Genomic DNA, 15,267 nt, shown 5'->3' on the forward strand with positions numbered 1-15,267 from the left:
TAACAAGATCCTCGTGTGTTTTCTCGATTATAGCTTTGTCCTTTCCTTCTGCCCGAATCCACCTCCCTAGAAACTTGATTGGTTTCTCAGATACATTCGGGATCACCTCCCCGCTAAGCTGCAACCTCGCCTGACTACCTTCTGAACTCTCTACAACCCACTCCACTGTCACTCCCTTCTGGTAGACTAGTGCCCTAGACTTAGACGACTTAAGCTTGAACCTTGACCACACAACGAACTCCTGATAAACATCAAGCAGGGTTTGCATATCTACCATTTTAGCCGTGGTAAGGCAGCTATCATCCATAAACAGCTTAAGGGGTGGTATAGCTGTTCCATCCTTAATGTACTCGACACTCCTGGGTACCTTCATCTTCAAGTACTCGTCAGAAAGGTTCATGCATAGCACAAACAAGATCACCGAGATGACACAGCCCATAAATATTCCTATCTCGAACTGCTGCCACTCTGATGTCACTGTTTTAGAGGAGAATCTTCCGTAAACTTCCGAGAAGTATTTGATAACGATGTTGATAACTTTCTCGGGGATATGATAGAAGCGGAGTGCTTTCACAATAAGTAAATGTGGAACAGCCCCGTAAGCATTCGCCAAGTCTAACCAGACAACACTCAGATCCTTTCTCTTAACTCTAGCATCTTTGAGCACCTCCCACATAGCTCCAAAGTGCTCTGTACATCCGTGTACACCAGGAACTCCACCCTTCTGCACAGAGAGATCCACATACCCGTTAGCGACAACAAAGTTGGTTAATCTTTTCGCCAACACAGCGAGGTATATCTTCCCCTGAATGTTTCCTAGCGATATAGGACGTCCTGTGCTGGGTCCAAAATCTCCATCCGCCTTAGGAATGTAGATCCCTTCAAAGTACCTACAGTTGTCTGGGTACTCCTCAGCCTTGTAGCCTCCTCTCAGCACATGCCACAAGTTCTGAGATATTCCTGGACACCTCTTGTACACCGTATACGGGATGCCGTTGTTACCAGGTGAACTCTTACCTCTGGCTTTCTTAACAACCTCTTCGAACTGCTTCTTGGTTATATTCCTGCTGTCAAACCCCACAGTTGGGCTAGGAGCTGCCTCAGGTAACCCATTCAGAACGCCAAGAGGAACTGCCCGACTGGCATCACTATACGTATTAGACAGGTGGTTGTCTAACTCCTCCTTACTACACTTTAACTCTCCCACAGGGCTTGGTTCAAGAATACCTTTAATAGCCTTGAAAGGATCTCGAGTAAACCCACCTCTCTGTCTCCTCACTTCTCTCTGCTTCTTCCTCCTTGCCTCTGCTCTTCTCAACTTACACAGCTTCTCTGCCAGGCCTCTAAGCAAAGCATTGAAACCATCCTTTACAGACTGGGAACAAGCTTTCCTGGCTTTCCTCCTCAGCACTCTCCTCTCAATGACCAACTTATCAATCTCCTCCTGTCTCCTGTTGGCAAACCTGAGACCTTTACCTGACTCTGCACCATCAATCACGAGCCCAAACCATTTCACACCATCATCATACACCGTGTCGCAATGGCTCACCATCTTCTCCTGGAATGGCTTCCCCTTCTGCTCCTGTCTCACTCTCTTACTAACACTCACATCAAACTCTACCCACCTCTCATCCTTTGCGGCCGGCCACTTCACCTTGGGCTTCTTAGGGGCAGGTGGGTCAATAGAAGAACTCTTTGAAAGAAGGGCCTGGATATCCCTGGCACTGTGGTTATCGTCCTGGTTGGTGTCAAATCGTACTTTGAGTCAAGTAATTGATCTTATTAAATAAAAACGATAAACATACAGCTGTTGGCTTCGGTGAATTATCAATAGAATCTTGTAGAATCTTGTATCTGTCCATGATGTCCTCGATCTGGCCATTGAGCTCCGATATTGCCGCCTTGTTTGTCTCGTTCTCTTGGCTTATTTCTCCGATCTGAATAGATCGTTGGTAATGATAAGATCACTTCCAAGTAATTTATGGCGAGACAAATTGATCAACTGACCAAAAAAATTGCTGTCACTAAAGTAGGTACTAAAGTGGCAGTGAAAAGAAATTGGGCGCCGGTTCGGAGAGCAAACATTAGTTGTCATGCTGAGAGTGTAGAGCTGAGTGCTCTGGATGTACTGGGGTAACTTGATCCAGATAAATTGATTATAGCCTGGTTACTAGGTGCTATTACCTACAACTAGAGCATGTATACAGCTTATTGCTATAGTGTAAATCACTGTAAACGTGGGAGTACACTACAAAATGTAAGAGTTATATTTACTCCAAGGCATATGCCAATATGCGCTGTTGGTTGATTCTCTAATACGACACAATGATTAATCAAATAACCAGTTTATTTAATCAGTATTCTTACCAATTCGGCTGCTTTCAAAGCATTATTCACTCCATTTTGAAGAAGTTCCAGTTGTGACTTCAGATCGTCGGGTAGAGCCTTACCACCGAATTCAGCTGAAGAACGAACACATGAAATTAGAGATATGAAACATTTGTGATGTAATTCTTGATGACATTTTGTTTGATAAACATCTTTATGTTCCTCTGGATAGTAATTTCAAAATTAGATTCCATGTGCACCATAACCAAGATACACCAGACACCTGGCACTTTAAATCTACTGGAGACTTTAAAATGTCCTCAAGTTTAAAACAAGGCTACAGTAGAGCATGAACATTAATGAGGTGGACACAGCACATGGAGGCATGATAAAACTGCATGTTGCTAAGGATGGCTATGTTTCAGCGTTTGAAAGATCGTGAAGCAAGTCCGCAAAGAAAGTTGGCATTTTATGAGGATGCTTTTTATGTTAGTATTTTATGAAGATGCTTTACTGTAGCCCATTTCAATATTTGGATAAACATTTACAGACCATTTTGGAGTCTCTGTTGGGATTTCTTTAATAAAATCTGATTTTCTTTTACGCTTTCCATTAGTAGTGCCGATCGTGAAGGGCTCCTTGAAATTGGTGGAAGTATGGCGAGTGGAACTGGAGATGTGATAAAATCTTCCCGGAACATTGGTAACGGTGATGCAGATGCAGATGCGTGGTTGATGCGTGGCAGGGGTGAAATCATGTTTATTGGTTGTTGCTCATCTTCCATTTCTGTGAAAGGTGACATGATAATTGATAATGACATAGTGGGCCAAATAAGCTACAGTAAAGCATCATACACTCATACAGGTTCAATAATTGGTTCTCTACATTACAAAAGATGATGTAGTGAAATTAATTTCAGTCCAGTGAACCGTGCTTTTCTAATTTAAGGATTTACACTTAAGACCAAGAACTCTAAATACATGTATGTATGATATGCAATCACCTATTATCAAATTCCGACCGCATGAATGTCCAACGTTGAATTCAATATGGAGGGCTAATGATAATCTTAAAATTTCGGATGCTAAGCCCTTGAATTAATAGAATAATGCTTGCTAAGTCATGATAGCTGCTCACGCATAAGATTCGGCGGTTCGAAGTGTTGATCACTTGCTTGACTGAATCAAGCGGAATCAGCGTAGCGGCAAAGCTTAATTCAGCGTACTTCAGCTTGGATTATTTTCCATTATATTACGTAGATTATTATAAAACCATGATATGAGATAGCAAATTCGTTCTTGTACAGTTTTCCAATAACTTCCTTTTCCGGTCCAGAAATCTTGTCTCCAAGATCAGCTTGGATAATTTTCCATTATATTACGTAAATTATTATAAAATCATGAAATAACTATTTAAAGACCGTGACGTGAGTAGGTACTGGTGATTTGAAATTTTCGTACGATGTCGTAAATAAAATAAGATGTACATTTGATGCATGTTCAAAAAGTAAATGCATGCCGAAACTTGCATGATCAATGCAATGTTGGATTTGACATCAATAAAAATAAACATTATGATTGTCCTAATATGATCATGTTGGCAATTGGTACTCCTTCGAGAAAGTAGCAAATACCAATTGTAAACATATTTTAAACAAAATATGCAAATCATATGATCTCACTGTTTACAATTGCACCAACGTGTATTTAGATTCGCAAATGTTGCCTCAGAGATATTGATAATTTCGTTTGAGTTTGCGGAGCATTTCTATAGAGTTTTAATTGTGGACATGACGTAATGATACATTCAAGTTTACATTTGAGGTGAATTAGAAGATGAAGCGGGATAAAACCACAAAGAAGGCATTGTTTCTAACGCATCACGTGATGCAACACATGATGCGTTAGATTCAGTCTAGCTAGGGCCTAAGCGACGCCAACCTACCGAATATTATCTCTATTCTTACCTCCAGCTGCAAAATATATCCTTAGTTAGTTTAAACAAGAATAGTGTCATCAGAGGAACTTGTTCCGTGAGATCACTAAAAATTACAGCCTTTCATGCGTACATATTTTTGGATACTTAGGGGTCAATTTAAATTGACAAAACTATAGTACCGTACCTTCAAGAGCAGCAATGCGGTCCTGTAGATCCTGAAGAGCCTCAGTGAAATGTTTTCGTGCCTGTTCAGTTCGCGAGGAAGGAGGTCGCTGTTTAATAGCGTCCTCGATCCTTGCAGCAAATTCGTCCTTGTCCAGTTTTCCAATAACTTCCTTTTCCAGTCCAGAAATCTTGTCTCCAAGATCGTCAGTCTTTTGGTCCAGTTCGTCAGCCTTTTGAAGAGCTGCAATTCCCTCGCGTGAGGGGGGAGCAGGGGTTCGTGGTGGCTTGTAGTTCCTTAAAATCTCATCCAGTCCGATCCATGACACGTAGTTTTCCTGTATGTTTGTGATGTCCGCCCGAGTGGGTAACCCCGCCATCTTGCCATCAATTTCATCCTTGAGTTTTATCAAACCTTCAACCTTCTTTGCCAGTTCTTGAGCCAGTGCCTCGTCTGAAATACGACACTGTTATCATTGGTTACTTGATACAAATGATAAGCATTTAACTATAAACCGCCGCGCTAAACACGATGCTTGCTGCATGATATTTTAATACCGCCAATGATTTCAATGTGATGAATAGTTCGTCCTCGGGAAAACTTTAAATTACAGCTGAACACAATGCCCACGATAAGCACACTATCAAACCGGAGTTGTGATACCATTGTTAGGTATTTAAACATACCAACCCGACCACATGAATGACTCTCGGATCGGATTAGAACGGCCATTTAAGCACACATCCCTATACAACTTTAAGCACACATCCCTATAGCAACTTGCTCTCAAAGAGATCCCACGGTTTGAAAGCGGAAATTGCCCTCCAGTAGAATAGTATGTACTTGAAAATGCTATGGATATTGAATATTGGCAAAACACATAAGTTCGTATCAAAGATACGCCGTGAATTTTAAAGCAATTTTGTCTTCAGTGAAGTCTTGAACAATATCATCGTGCACTGCAAACTACAATGACAAAATTTAGCCCTTGTTTCTTTGTTCTTTTTTTTAATCACACACAAATCAAGTAGACAGAAAACGAACTCTCAACTTGCAAAGAGACGAAGCTCATTCAGTTACCATAATTGAAAACTTTAAAAATCAGGAGCATATCAAATACGCATGATCAAATGAATAAAGAATCGACCTCAATAACTAATAAGTATTAAGTACTCAGTACTGAATCAGAGTGTCAAGATATTGAATATTAGCCTACCCGGTTTTGAGTTTTCCAGAGCCCGTATTTTGTCCGTAAGTCCGTTAATCTTTTTGGTTTTCTAAGAAAATATTTTATATTTTAAAATTAGTGAAAATTATATCTTTATGCTAAAGACCTTGATTCGAATGAATATGTGATAGAGCAATAAATAGACTAATAATCTCGTCCAATTCCAATTAATTTACTAAGTTGATGAAAATTTTAGGACTCACCTCGCCCATGTCACTGATAAGTCCGTCAATCATAGCTCGTAGATCAATAGTTGAGTTTTCCTTGAGTTGGTCCAGATAAAATTTGTAAGAGTTCAAGTCCTTTATTTCTTTCCGGATTCCGTCGATCAGTTTGGCGTGCTAAGAAAAATGTTGGTTGGAGGTATGGAAGGGGGAAGGTCAGCCTCGGAAGAGCTGGTAACAAGCAAATAAATTAAATAAACTTTCAACAATACTCTCAAAAAGTAAGAATTACCGTTTCAAGGGTGTCTTCACAACCATCAACACGTTTGCCAAGATTAACAAAGTTCCACATGTCTCCAATCATTGATTCCGTATGTTGCATCTGAAAGTATTCGTCATACTTTAAGAGTTTATCAAAGAAAACCGTAGTTAAAATTTTATCTCATTTCTAAAATTGCACTACTTTATCTATGACTTAAAAGTTTAGAATTGTGTCACGATTCACATTACCACAATAAGAATATCAGTTGAAACCCACAACACAGTTTATAAGTTATATGTCACGTTAGTTACATACTAGTGCAATGTGAACATTAGTGAGCTCCTAACCGGACCTTATCTTATCTCCTAACAGGACCTTATCTTTGTGACTTATCAGCTAATAAGTGATGAACCCTTCGATAAGTTGATACAGATTACACTATAGTAGTTTGTGGTTCATTTAGTCGAGGACTACGAACCGGCTCGTAAACACGAGAGGATCCAAAAGGAAGCTTTTAAATCTCAATTTACGATTTATAATTTAAATAATAAACTTATTTAAACCTTTGTTTCATCGGGCACTAATCCGTCCATAACACTTATTTTCTTTTCCAGTCCATCAACTTTATCTTTCAAGTCCGATATCACTTGGTTATCTGAATCCGATAAAACGCTCATAGTAGACTCAACTGGCTTCGAATCAGGCTCTGAAGAGAATTGGCAGTTTTTTAATCGTGGAGTAGAAAACATGATGGATAAATTAAACTACTTGCTTGCGAAATTTGAATGATATTCTAAGTTTTAGCGATAAAATCCTCATAAATAAGAGTGAATATTGAACTTTGATCGTACAGCAGTCAGCACATGCATAGCCGCTGAGTGAACACGTGTCGGAATTGTTCACTCTAATCACTGGAAACCACAACTCTCCGTGACCACATCTTGTGCAATTCACGATACAATTACCACGAACCACCTTCATTGCAGGACAAGTTCGTTTTACATGATTTGGTCTTTTTGACTGCACAAGTTTTAAAAGTGATTAATTTAACACGTATGCTATTTTGCAGTGCAGAAATTTGACCAATGTAAATTGTAAACGGTCCGACTCAACGCAAAACAAAGGCTGGCAAGCAAATAGCAATTTATACAACTTAGAACGAATCACAATTAATGTAAAGAATAATTGAAAGAATAAGCTTAAGTTTGATGCATTGAAAAGTAACTGTAATAGTAATACGACCAAGACGCGCTGTCTGATATTACAATAATTTAAAATCCTCACTTACCAGTAGTCAAGGCAACGTTTGGCAAGGAAACGGTTTGTTTAGGAGAAGGTGGCCGATCATTACCATCTTCTATTAATATCTGAAATGGGTTTAATTTAATGATTCGTTTAAAGACGGAATTAAGGTCGCGTCAAATGAAATAACTGAGAGAGTAAATCCGTAGGATTTAAATTTTCTGTGAGGTTAAAATTGTCTGTAGGATTTTAAATTTTTCAACAAAAATAAATGAAATTGAGCAAAAAAAGATTTATAATTATATTAGCAAAGTAATGATTTCCAAGGCTAAACATTAATTCTACGTAATCTTACCTCTAAATTTCCGATTCCAAGGTGCTTCACAAGTTCATGGAGGACTCTGTTTAGATACACAAAATTTACTGTCGACTTCTGCTCGTGTATGTCGACAGAAAGGTCGATAAATTGGTGAAGTTCGACCTTCGTACCCATTACGAGATCCTCATTCAGCTGTATACCATGATTTTCCCTGGGCCCTAACATAATTTGATATATCAATTTTTCTATAAAATTATGTCACCCTATGTCATGAATATTAGCGTGGGAGTTACTATTAATTTTCATCAAGTCAGTCTAAGGTAAGGAAACAAATCTAAGATTTAATCAATTTTGATAATAAAATCTGGCAAGGAATACCTAAATTTAGCAAATCTCCCATTAATTTATGGCCAGATAAAAAGTGGCAACCATGGTAACCAACGATATTACTGCATGAGAGTACCGACAGGCTCTGAAATATGATTCAGAAGTATCATTGTAGCTAGCTCGCAATAGAATATGAAGGAAATAGAAATGAAATTATGTCATTCGGAAGGCTTTATCGGCAACTGTTAATAGCTTAGCTCGTTTGAAGCACTTTATACCTCAAGAAAGAGTAACAAGCAACGTTTTAACTTGTCTCCTTACAGTCTTCAGCACTGTGAGAACGTAGCGGAGAGGTTGTAACAATTAACAAAGGTATCGTAACGTAACGTTAAAGTGTTGTAACGACCGTATTGCACGACTCTGAAGACCGAATACATTTACTATTATAGACTAAACTTTTTAGACATTATCTAGGAATTAGGATGTCGAACCATGTTCAGGGCCCCTGTACGTGCTACGTGTGATTTAAAAACTACCCAGTTGTACCAGCCTTAGATCTTTTGTAAGAAAGCTATTAAACTATTAAACATTTAAACTATTAAACATACAAAGTACTCCTTCAACCTGTTCTAGAGACTTCTTGTAACGATTCCTTGCTAAACCCCCGAATTAAGTCAAGGGTACTGGGTATCAAAACCAAACAATAATTCCCTTGTCCAATGGACACTCAAGAGAGGGACTGTGGCCGATGCAGGAGAAGACAGAAGACGTGTAACACTGTGCTCCATATGTGTTTCCAGTCTAACTTACTCTAAAGTTAAGCAATTCTCAATTTCTTTGATGGTATCAATGATAGAAGGTAGTCACACTTTGCCACACAAAGATTCTAAGAAATTTATATTCGATAGCTGTGATGAAATCATACTTCTTTCAGATAATGGAGGATTTACGACTCGACTCACTAAGAGGAAAACTAGCAAAAATTCTGGCTTAAATTTCGAGAGGTGGCATTTATAACGTAGTTAAGTGGTATGGCTGCACAAAAACTACATGATAATAAAATCTAGAGGACAGATATTAAGTAACTGGTGTACAGGATCGAAGCTTAGCTTACATAGTTATTGACGAAAGCACAAACTAATGTGCAAACTGGAGCTTTATAATGCAGAGCAGGTGTTATGACAGCTGCATCCTATCAGAGAGTTGTAACCATCCCACTTCGAGTCGCAATTAAACTAACTCTAACATATTTAAATGGTTTAACGAAATTTAATTAGGGTAGGCTTGTATGCTGACGCCCTAAGAACCTATAACTAATTAAAAGCGCTGAGGGGGTAAGGCGCAGGCGGACACAAATTGTAATCTTTGACAAGCAGTTTATATACTATGTAACTTTTATTCTTTGGATTCTGTTATTTTTAAACCTTTGCATTGAATTCAGTAACTTTCTTAAGTACTGATGACGTTCAGAGATGGGGTAACTCTAAGAATACAATTCAGTCAATCTTTTAACTGCATCTGAGGGGATTATCTAACGAGTTTGACTATAGCAATCATCAAAGAATCACCAGTCAGAATTAAACGAAATTGTGGTAAGTGGTTCGCAGATCTCTTCGTTCACGGTTCATCCCTTATAGCTAGAAAGGAAACGATACTTGTGTTATGTAATGAATTGCGGCAGGTAATAATCCGGGCCAACCCAGTTAAATATAGGTAATAATCCTAACATTATCAAGCAAGCTGCACCGTCAAAAAAGCTGCACTGTCAGAAAACAGCAAATGCATCGAGCATTAGCTTAAATATTGATTAAAATATTCGCTGGAAAGAATCCAATCACTACAAACGAGATATAGAATAAAATAACACGATGTTTAAGGAAGTGGAGAAACATTTTCTACCGCAAACCATCAGAAAGGGGCAGATACGCATGAACGTCACACAATACCAGACAGCCATCGTGCGAAAATTGCCATAGAGATACTCCGCAAAATTGAAACAAATAATCTAGCTAGATTTGAGCGCAATACTATAAGCGCGCGGCTCCTACCAATAAGACTCTTTACTGTTGAGTATTTATTTTCAGTTTTTATTTACAATTTTGTCATTTGTGTTTTTAATAAAAAAAATAAAACACAGCTTTATATGCTAAGTAGCTAAAGTAAACACTAACTAAACTAGGTCCAGATATTTTAATTGCATCGATATTTTTATTAAAATATAGTAAGATAAATATAAATTTGCAAAACAACATGATAAAATAAATTTTAATTGTGCAATTACATCCAATTGTGATGTATAACTATATATTATATGTTATTATTTTATAAATTGAATACATTTTTGAGTGTGTTCATGAAATTTTATTCAGATTTCATTTTTTATAGTGTAAAAGTTTTAATGTTTATTTCAAAGAATTGAAATTTTAATAAAAACACAAATTTAACAAAATAATGTATATTTTTTAATTGTAAATAAATGTTTTATAATTATTAATAGGACACCTCGTTTTTTAAATCTAAATTTGTGTTACTGGGCCGCGCTCAGCTTGTCATTCCGCCAAATACATATGTTCATATGTTAATGAACATAATAGCCTGGGGTCCTCAGGTAAAATTTGTGTGGCATTATAATTGGGTAACAATTTGGCACAGTCAAACAGTCAACTTCGAAATACTTATTAGTAATATTGAATATCAAGCAATCTTATTTGTTGAAAACGTTAGCCGCGCATAGAGAGTATCAAAACTGTAGTTTGGGTATGCGCGTGAATTTGTTTGTCGCGTTGGATAAAAGAAATTTGTGGACCAATAGATTTGCAACACATTCTATACATCCATTGCATAACGTAGTCTATCGCACTGCTCTAATAAAGCCTACGTAAGCTCCAGGGGTTGTTATTCTTCAATCCTTTTCTGGTTGGTCAGCGGAATTGACTGCTTATTCCGCCCCAACTAAATCTTACATTTCGTCGTACTTGACCTTGTATAGTTAACTCTTTCAAACCTTAGTGAAATGTTTACTTCTTACCTTTCGTACACCTTCCGTTCAACGCTACGAAAGTTTTTTACTCATAGTTTTTCTTAACAGCGCAATCATAGGCCCTGACAGTATCCGATCATTCTATTGATTTGAAATATCTGTACGGAGTCATGATCTCATGCTAGACTATTCGCTCTATTCACTTGAATAGAAACTGGGAACAACCTAGCAACTAGCAAGTAGCAAAACCTAAAATCACATTGATTTATGACCACCATAAAGTTCTACCAGTCTTCATTGTGGTCATCCTATTTTATTTACCCTAAAAAATCTTACAAATAATAAGTACACCAAGCTAATTATCTGCCGACACGTACACCATGCTAATTCTCTATCATATTCTAGGGGCGCCATAGTCCAATACAAAGCATGAAATTCTTTGTGGTAGCGTTAGCTACACTTTGTGTGGCTTTCGCCGAAGAAGGAGAAGAGAAGAAAGAGAATGAAGTGGGAACTGTCATCGGAATTGATTTGGGAACAACTTACTCTTGGTTAGTAATTCGATTAATATTGAGTTAAAGTTACTTTATCCTTTGTCTTAGAACACGATCTTGGAAAAGCGTACAATATTGATACATGATTAAATCTTACAACTTGAAATGTTCTGATTGTGCTGATTGAATGGTGCCTAATTTGAGTAGTTTGAGCTAACCCAGTCATTACTTTACAGTGTCGGTGTATTTAAGAACGGACGAGTTGAAATCATTGCCAACGACCAGGGAAACCGAATCACCCCCTCATACGTTGCCTTTACCGAAGAAGGTGAACGTCTGATCGGAGATGCCGCTAAAAATCAGCTGACCTCCAACCCCACTAACACAATCTTCGACGCTAAACGTCTGATTGGTCGTCCGTGGACTGATGCCAATGTCCAGAAGGACATTAAATTCTTCCCTTTCGTCACCATAGAGAAGAACACCAAGCCTCACATTGTTGTCGATGTTAACGGAGAGAGGAAAGAGTTCGCGGCTGAGGAGATCTCAGCTATGGTTCTCGTTAAGGTATGTCTACGTTAACATCGTTACTTTCTCTCAAATATGATATTACTATTCTTCAAATTTTAATAAGATATTAGCTAAATCGCATTGATGAAAGCAGCTGCTCGAGTGTAAAAATTGTGTGCTCATGCATTCATAAGTCTTACAGTTACAATTCTTTCAGATGAAGGAAACAGCTGAAGCTTACATCGGAAAGGAAATTAAGAACGCCGTCGTAACCGTTCCCGCCTACTTCAACGACGCCCAGCGTCAGGCCACCAAAGATGCCGGAGTTATCGCTGGTCTCAACGTGATGAGAATAATCAACGAGCCCACAGCCGCCGCCATTGCCTACGGTATTGACAAGAAGGAGGGCGAGAAGAACATCCTTGTCTTCGATCTGGGTGGTGGTACTTTCGATGTATCTCTTTTGACTATTGATAACGGAGTATTCGAGGTTGTTGCCACTAATGGAGACACTCATCTTGGTAAGTTTTAATTACACATCTCATACAGTCATTCTCAGAACATTTCTTCTTTGTGTAACCTCGGAGAGCATAACTAAGAGCATAACTAAATCAAATTTGGATACCATGATATCGAATTAAGATATCACGATACCAACGCTTTGCAGGTGCAAGCTGGCCGTATTTTTTGTTCTAATTCGGATGATCAGTTTATACACATGACACGTACCAGCTCAGTATATCCATTATGTAATGACATCTTAGACTATTTTCAATAACTACATCTTTTACAGGTGGAGAAGATTTTGATCACCGAGTTATGGAGCACTTCATCAAACTGTACAAGAAGAAGAAGGGTAAGGATATCCGAACAGACAAGAGGGCCGTACAGAAGCTGAGACGTGAGGTTGAGAAGGCAAAGAGGTCTCTGTCATCCCAGCATCAGGCCAGAATTGAGGTTGAGTCCCTTATCGACGGAGAGGACTTCTCCGAGACCATCACCAGAGCCAGATTCGAGGAACTTAACATGGATCTTTTCAAGTAAGTTAACATGATACGATTTGTTGTGCAGTGTATTTAATCTCTTATAAAATTAAATCGTGAAAGGAAATTCTACCTATTCACCCTATTCACTTCGTGTAGATTTGTTTCTAAACAACTAATTTCTCAGATCCACAATGAAGCCAGTAGAGAACGTAATGAAGGACGCTGACATGAAGAAGAGTGAGATCGATGAGATCGTACTCGTTGGAGGATCCACTCGTATCCCCAAGGTTCAGCAACTCGTCAAGAACTTCTTCGATGGCAAAGAGCCCAGCAAAGGTACGGTGATGTGATGGTCTGTAATCTGTATTCTGTAAGGGTAGTTCAAGTACAGTTCTGTGAGATTCCATTTCATCTTCATCTAAAATATTATCGGCTCATTAACTAGCAAACAACACTCTGTTAAACCCATTAATTTCAGGAATCAACCCTGATGAAGCAGTAGCATACGGAGCTGCTATCCAAGGAGGTGTCCTCTCCGGAGAAGACCAGACCAGTGGAATCGTCCTCCTGGATGTGTGTCCTCTGACTCTTGGTATTGAGACAGTGGGAGGTGTTATGACTAAGCTCATTGGAAGGAACAGTGTTATCCCAACTAAGAAGAGTCAGATCTTCTCCACTGCCGCTGATAACCAGCCTACTGTCACCATTCAGGTTAGAATTATTTATTTCTCTTCTTTGTTAGCATTATTTCACTTCTACCTCTGTTTTAAATTTTGTAACCACCCTGATCAAGAAACTATGTAATGCTCGGATAGATTCTCTAACAAGAACCATATTCTAGGTGTACGAAGGAGAGAGACCCATGACCAAAGACAATCATCTCCTCGGAAAATTCGACATCACCGGAGTACCCCCTGCACCTCGTGGAGTCCCTCAAATTGAAGTGACCTTCGAGATTGACGCTAACGGTGTCCTGCACGTGTCAGCGGAGGATAAGGGAACTGGAAACAAAGAACAGATCACAATCACCAACGATCAGAACAGGTAAATTTAACTTTTAATTATGGCGGGTACATCTAATCTCTATTTTGGTTCGTCATTTTTAATCTTGATTCATTTATCAAGTGTACGTGTCCACTGTCCATAGTTTGATATAGTTTGGGAGCAATAGCGATATTGGTGGTGCAAATTAGGGAATATTGCGACCTTGTTACATACTTGGCTCACTTCGATGTGATAGTATTTTAACAAGAACAGTGTACACTGTTATACTCGATATAATAAATAATAGCATTATTGAGAGTTCGTAACTATCTATGTTTGAGATTGATGCTCATATATAGTGTGATCCCTGGACATTGATTTAACGTCATGATACCTTCAGACTGTCCCCTGAAGACATTGAGCGAATGGTTAACGACGCCGAGAAGTTCAAGGAAGAGGACGAGAAAGTGAAAGCACAGGTTGAAGCCAGAAACGCTCTGGAGAGCATGGCCTACCAACTGAAGAACCAACTCGGAGACCAAGAGAAATTGGGCGGCAAGATCGGAGAGGAGGACAAAGCATCGATGGAAGCAGCTATCGACAAGGCTATTAAATTCCTGGATGATAACCCTAACGCCACCGCTGAGGAACTCGAAGCAGCCAAGAAGGATATGGAGAGTGTTGTGCAGCCAATTGTAACCAAACTGTACGGTGATCAGGCCGGCGGTGCACCTGAAGGTGAACAAGAAGGCGGAGAGGGAGAGAAGGACGAGTTATAGGCACGGGACAATCAAATCACATCTTAGGTTAAATTCTCTTACCATCCTTGCCCATTTTAATCACAGACTGTGGAATTAAAGATCCAGATTTTTATGTAGAAAGTATAACTACCGGCGGTTACTCTTCTCAGTCGTTAAGTTAATTACAGTTCAGTTTGGTTGTAGAGCTGTGCTCAAGGCCTTCTCCTAAAGTTCGCTATCCAAGTTTGTGTTGCTATTTTTAGATGATTCTCGTTTACTAAGAACTTTTTTCTGGGAATCTGAGCACCATTGGTATTTGATATTGTGTTGACTTTGTTATATATTGCATTTTTATGTATTTATTTCACTTAAATGTTGAATGGTTGATATAAGAAAATGTCGTGTCCTTACTTTTTTCTTACTGACGATTTCAAAGTTCGAGTTTTATCTGCAACTGCACTGAGTGTGGCTGTTCTAACAAAGGCTTTAATTAGATGTAACAGGTGCAGTAAGATCTCAGAAGCCACCAGTTGTCTAGAAAATTAGCCAGGTATTAGGACACGTATGTTTAGCTGAAGAAAAAGCTTTATTGTCGTTGTGAC

The 15,267-nt window shown here is 38.8% G+C and overlaps 2 protein-coding genes across 15 annotated transcripts in view; one reads left to right on the forward strand and one right to left on the reverse strand.

Moving 5' to 3' along the window:
• Positions 1–15,267, reverse strand: part of LOC134818510 (glutamine-rich protein 2-like) — a 103,482-nt gene that overhangs the window by 14,186 nt on the left and 74,029 nt on the right. For 7 of the 14 annotated variants that reach the window (XM_063828116.1, XM_063828113.1, XM_063828117.1 and 4 more), the window contains exons 1-9: positions 7,681–7,875; positions 7,372–7,450; positions 6,647–6,789; positions 6,114–6,203; positions 5,861–5,998; positions 5,646–5,706; positions 4,451–4,882; positions 2,368–2,462; positions 1,806–1,937 (exon numbers count right to left, since the gene is read on the reverse strand). In XM_063828116.1, coding sequence (XP_063684186.1) covers positions 1,806–1,937; positions 2,368–2,462; positions 4,451–4,882; positions 5,646–5,706; positions 5,861–5,998; positions 6,114–6,203; positions 6,647–6,789; positions 7,372–7,450; positions 7,681–7,869 — 1,359 coding nt within the window. In that variant the 5' untranslated portion in view covers positions 7,870–7,875. Of the gene's footprint in view, positions 1–1,805; positions 1,938–2,367; positions 2,463–2,880; positions 3,115–4,450; positions 4,883–5,645; positions 5,707–5,860; positions 5,999–6,113; positions 6,204–6,646; positions 6,790–7,371; positions 7,451–7,680; positions 7,876–15,267 lie in introns of those variants that run through there. The other 7 variants (XM_063828109.1, XM_063828105.1, XM_063828104.1 and 4 more) reach the window with 2 other exon arrangements.
• On the forward strand, positions 10,720–15,062 carry LOC134818512 (endoplasmic reticulum chaperone BiP-like). Its single transcript, XM_063828119.1, has 8 exons — positions 10,720–11,502; positions 11,682–12,012; positions 12,173–12,476; positions 12,749–12,995; positions 13,126–13,277; positions 13,420–13,652; positions 13,783–13,985; positions 14,326–15,062. Exons 1-8 carry the CDS (start codon positions 11,381–11,383, stop codon positions 14,702–14,704), a joined length of 1,971 nt encoding a protein of 656 aa, XP_063684189.1. The 5' UTR covers positions 10,720–11,380; the 3' UTR covers positions 14,705–15,062.

This window comes from Bolinopsis microptera, chromosome 7, assembly GCF_026151205.1.
Source record: "Bolinopsis microptera isolate Bmic1 chromosome 7, MBARI_Bmic_1.0, whole genome shotgun sequence".
Lineage (NCBI taxonomy): Eukaryota > Metazoa > Ctenophora > Tentaculata > Lobata > Bolinopsidae > Bolinopsis > Bolinopsis microptera.

Coding starts and splice junctions, on each gene's coding strand:
- LOC134818512 (XM_063828119.1), top strand. CDS start 11,381: ATGAAATTCTTTGTGGTAGCGTTAGCTACACTTTGTGTGGCTTTCGCC. Junction 12,013..12,172: donor CAGCTATGGTTCTCGTTAAG/GTATGTCTACGT, acceptor CAATTCTTTCAG/ATGAAGGAAACAGCTGAAGC. Junction 12,996..13,125: donor CTTAACATGGATCTTTTCAA/GTAAGTTAACAT, acceptor CTAATTTCTCAG/ATCCACAATGAAGCCAGTAG.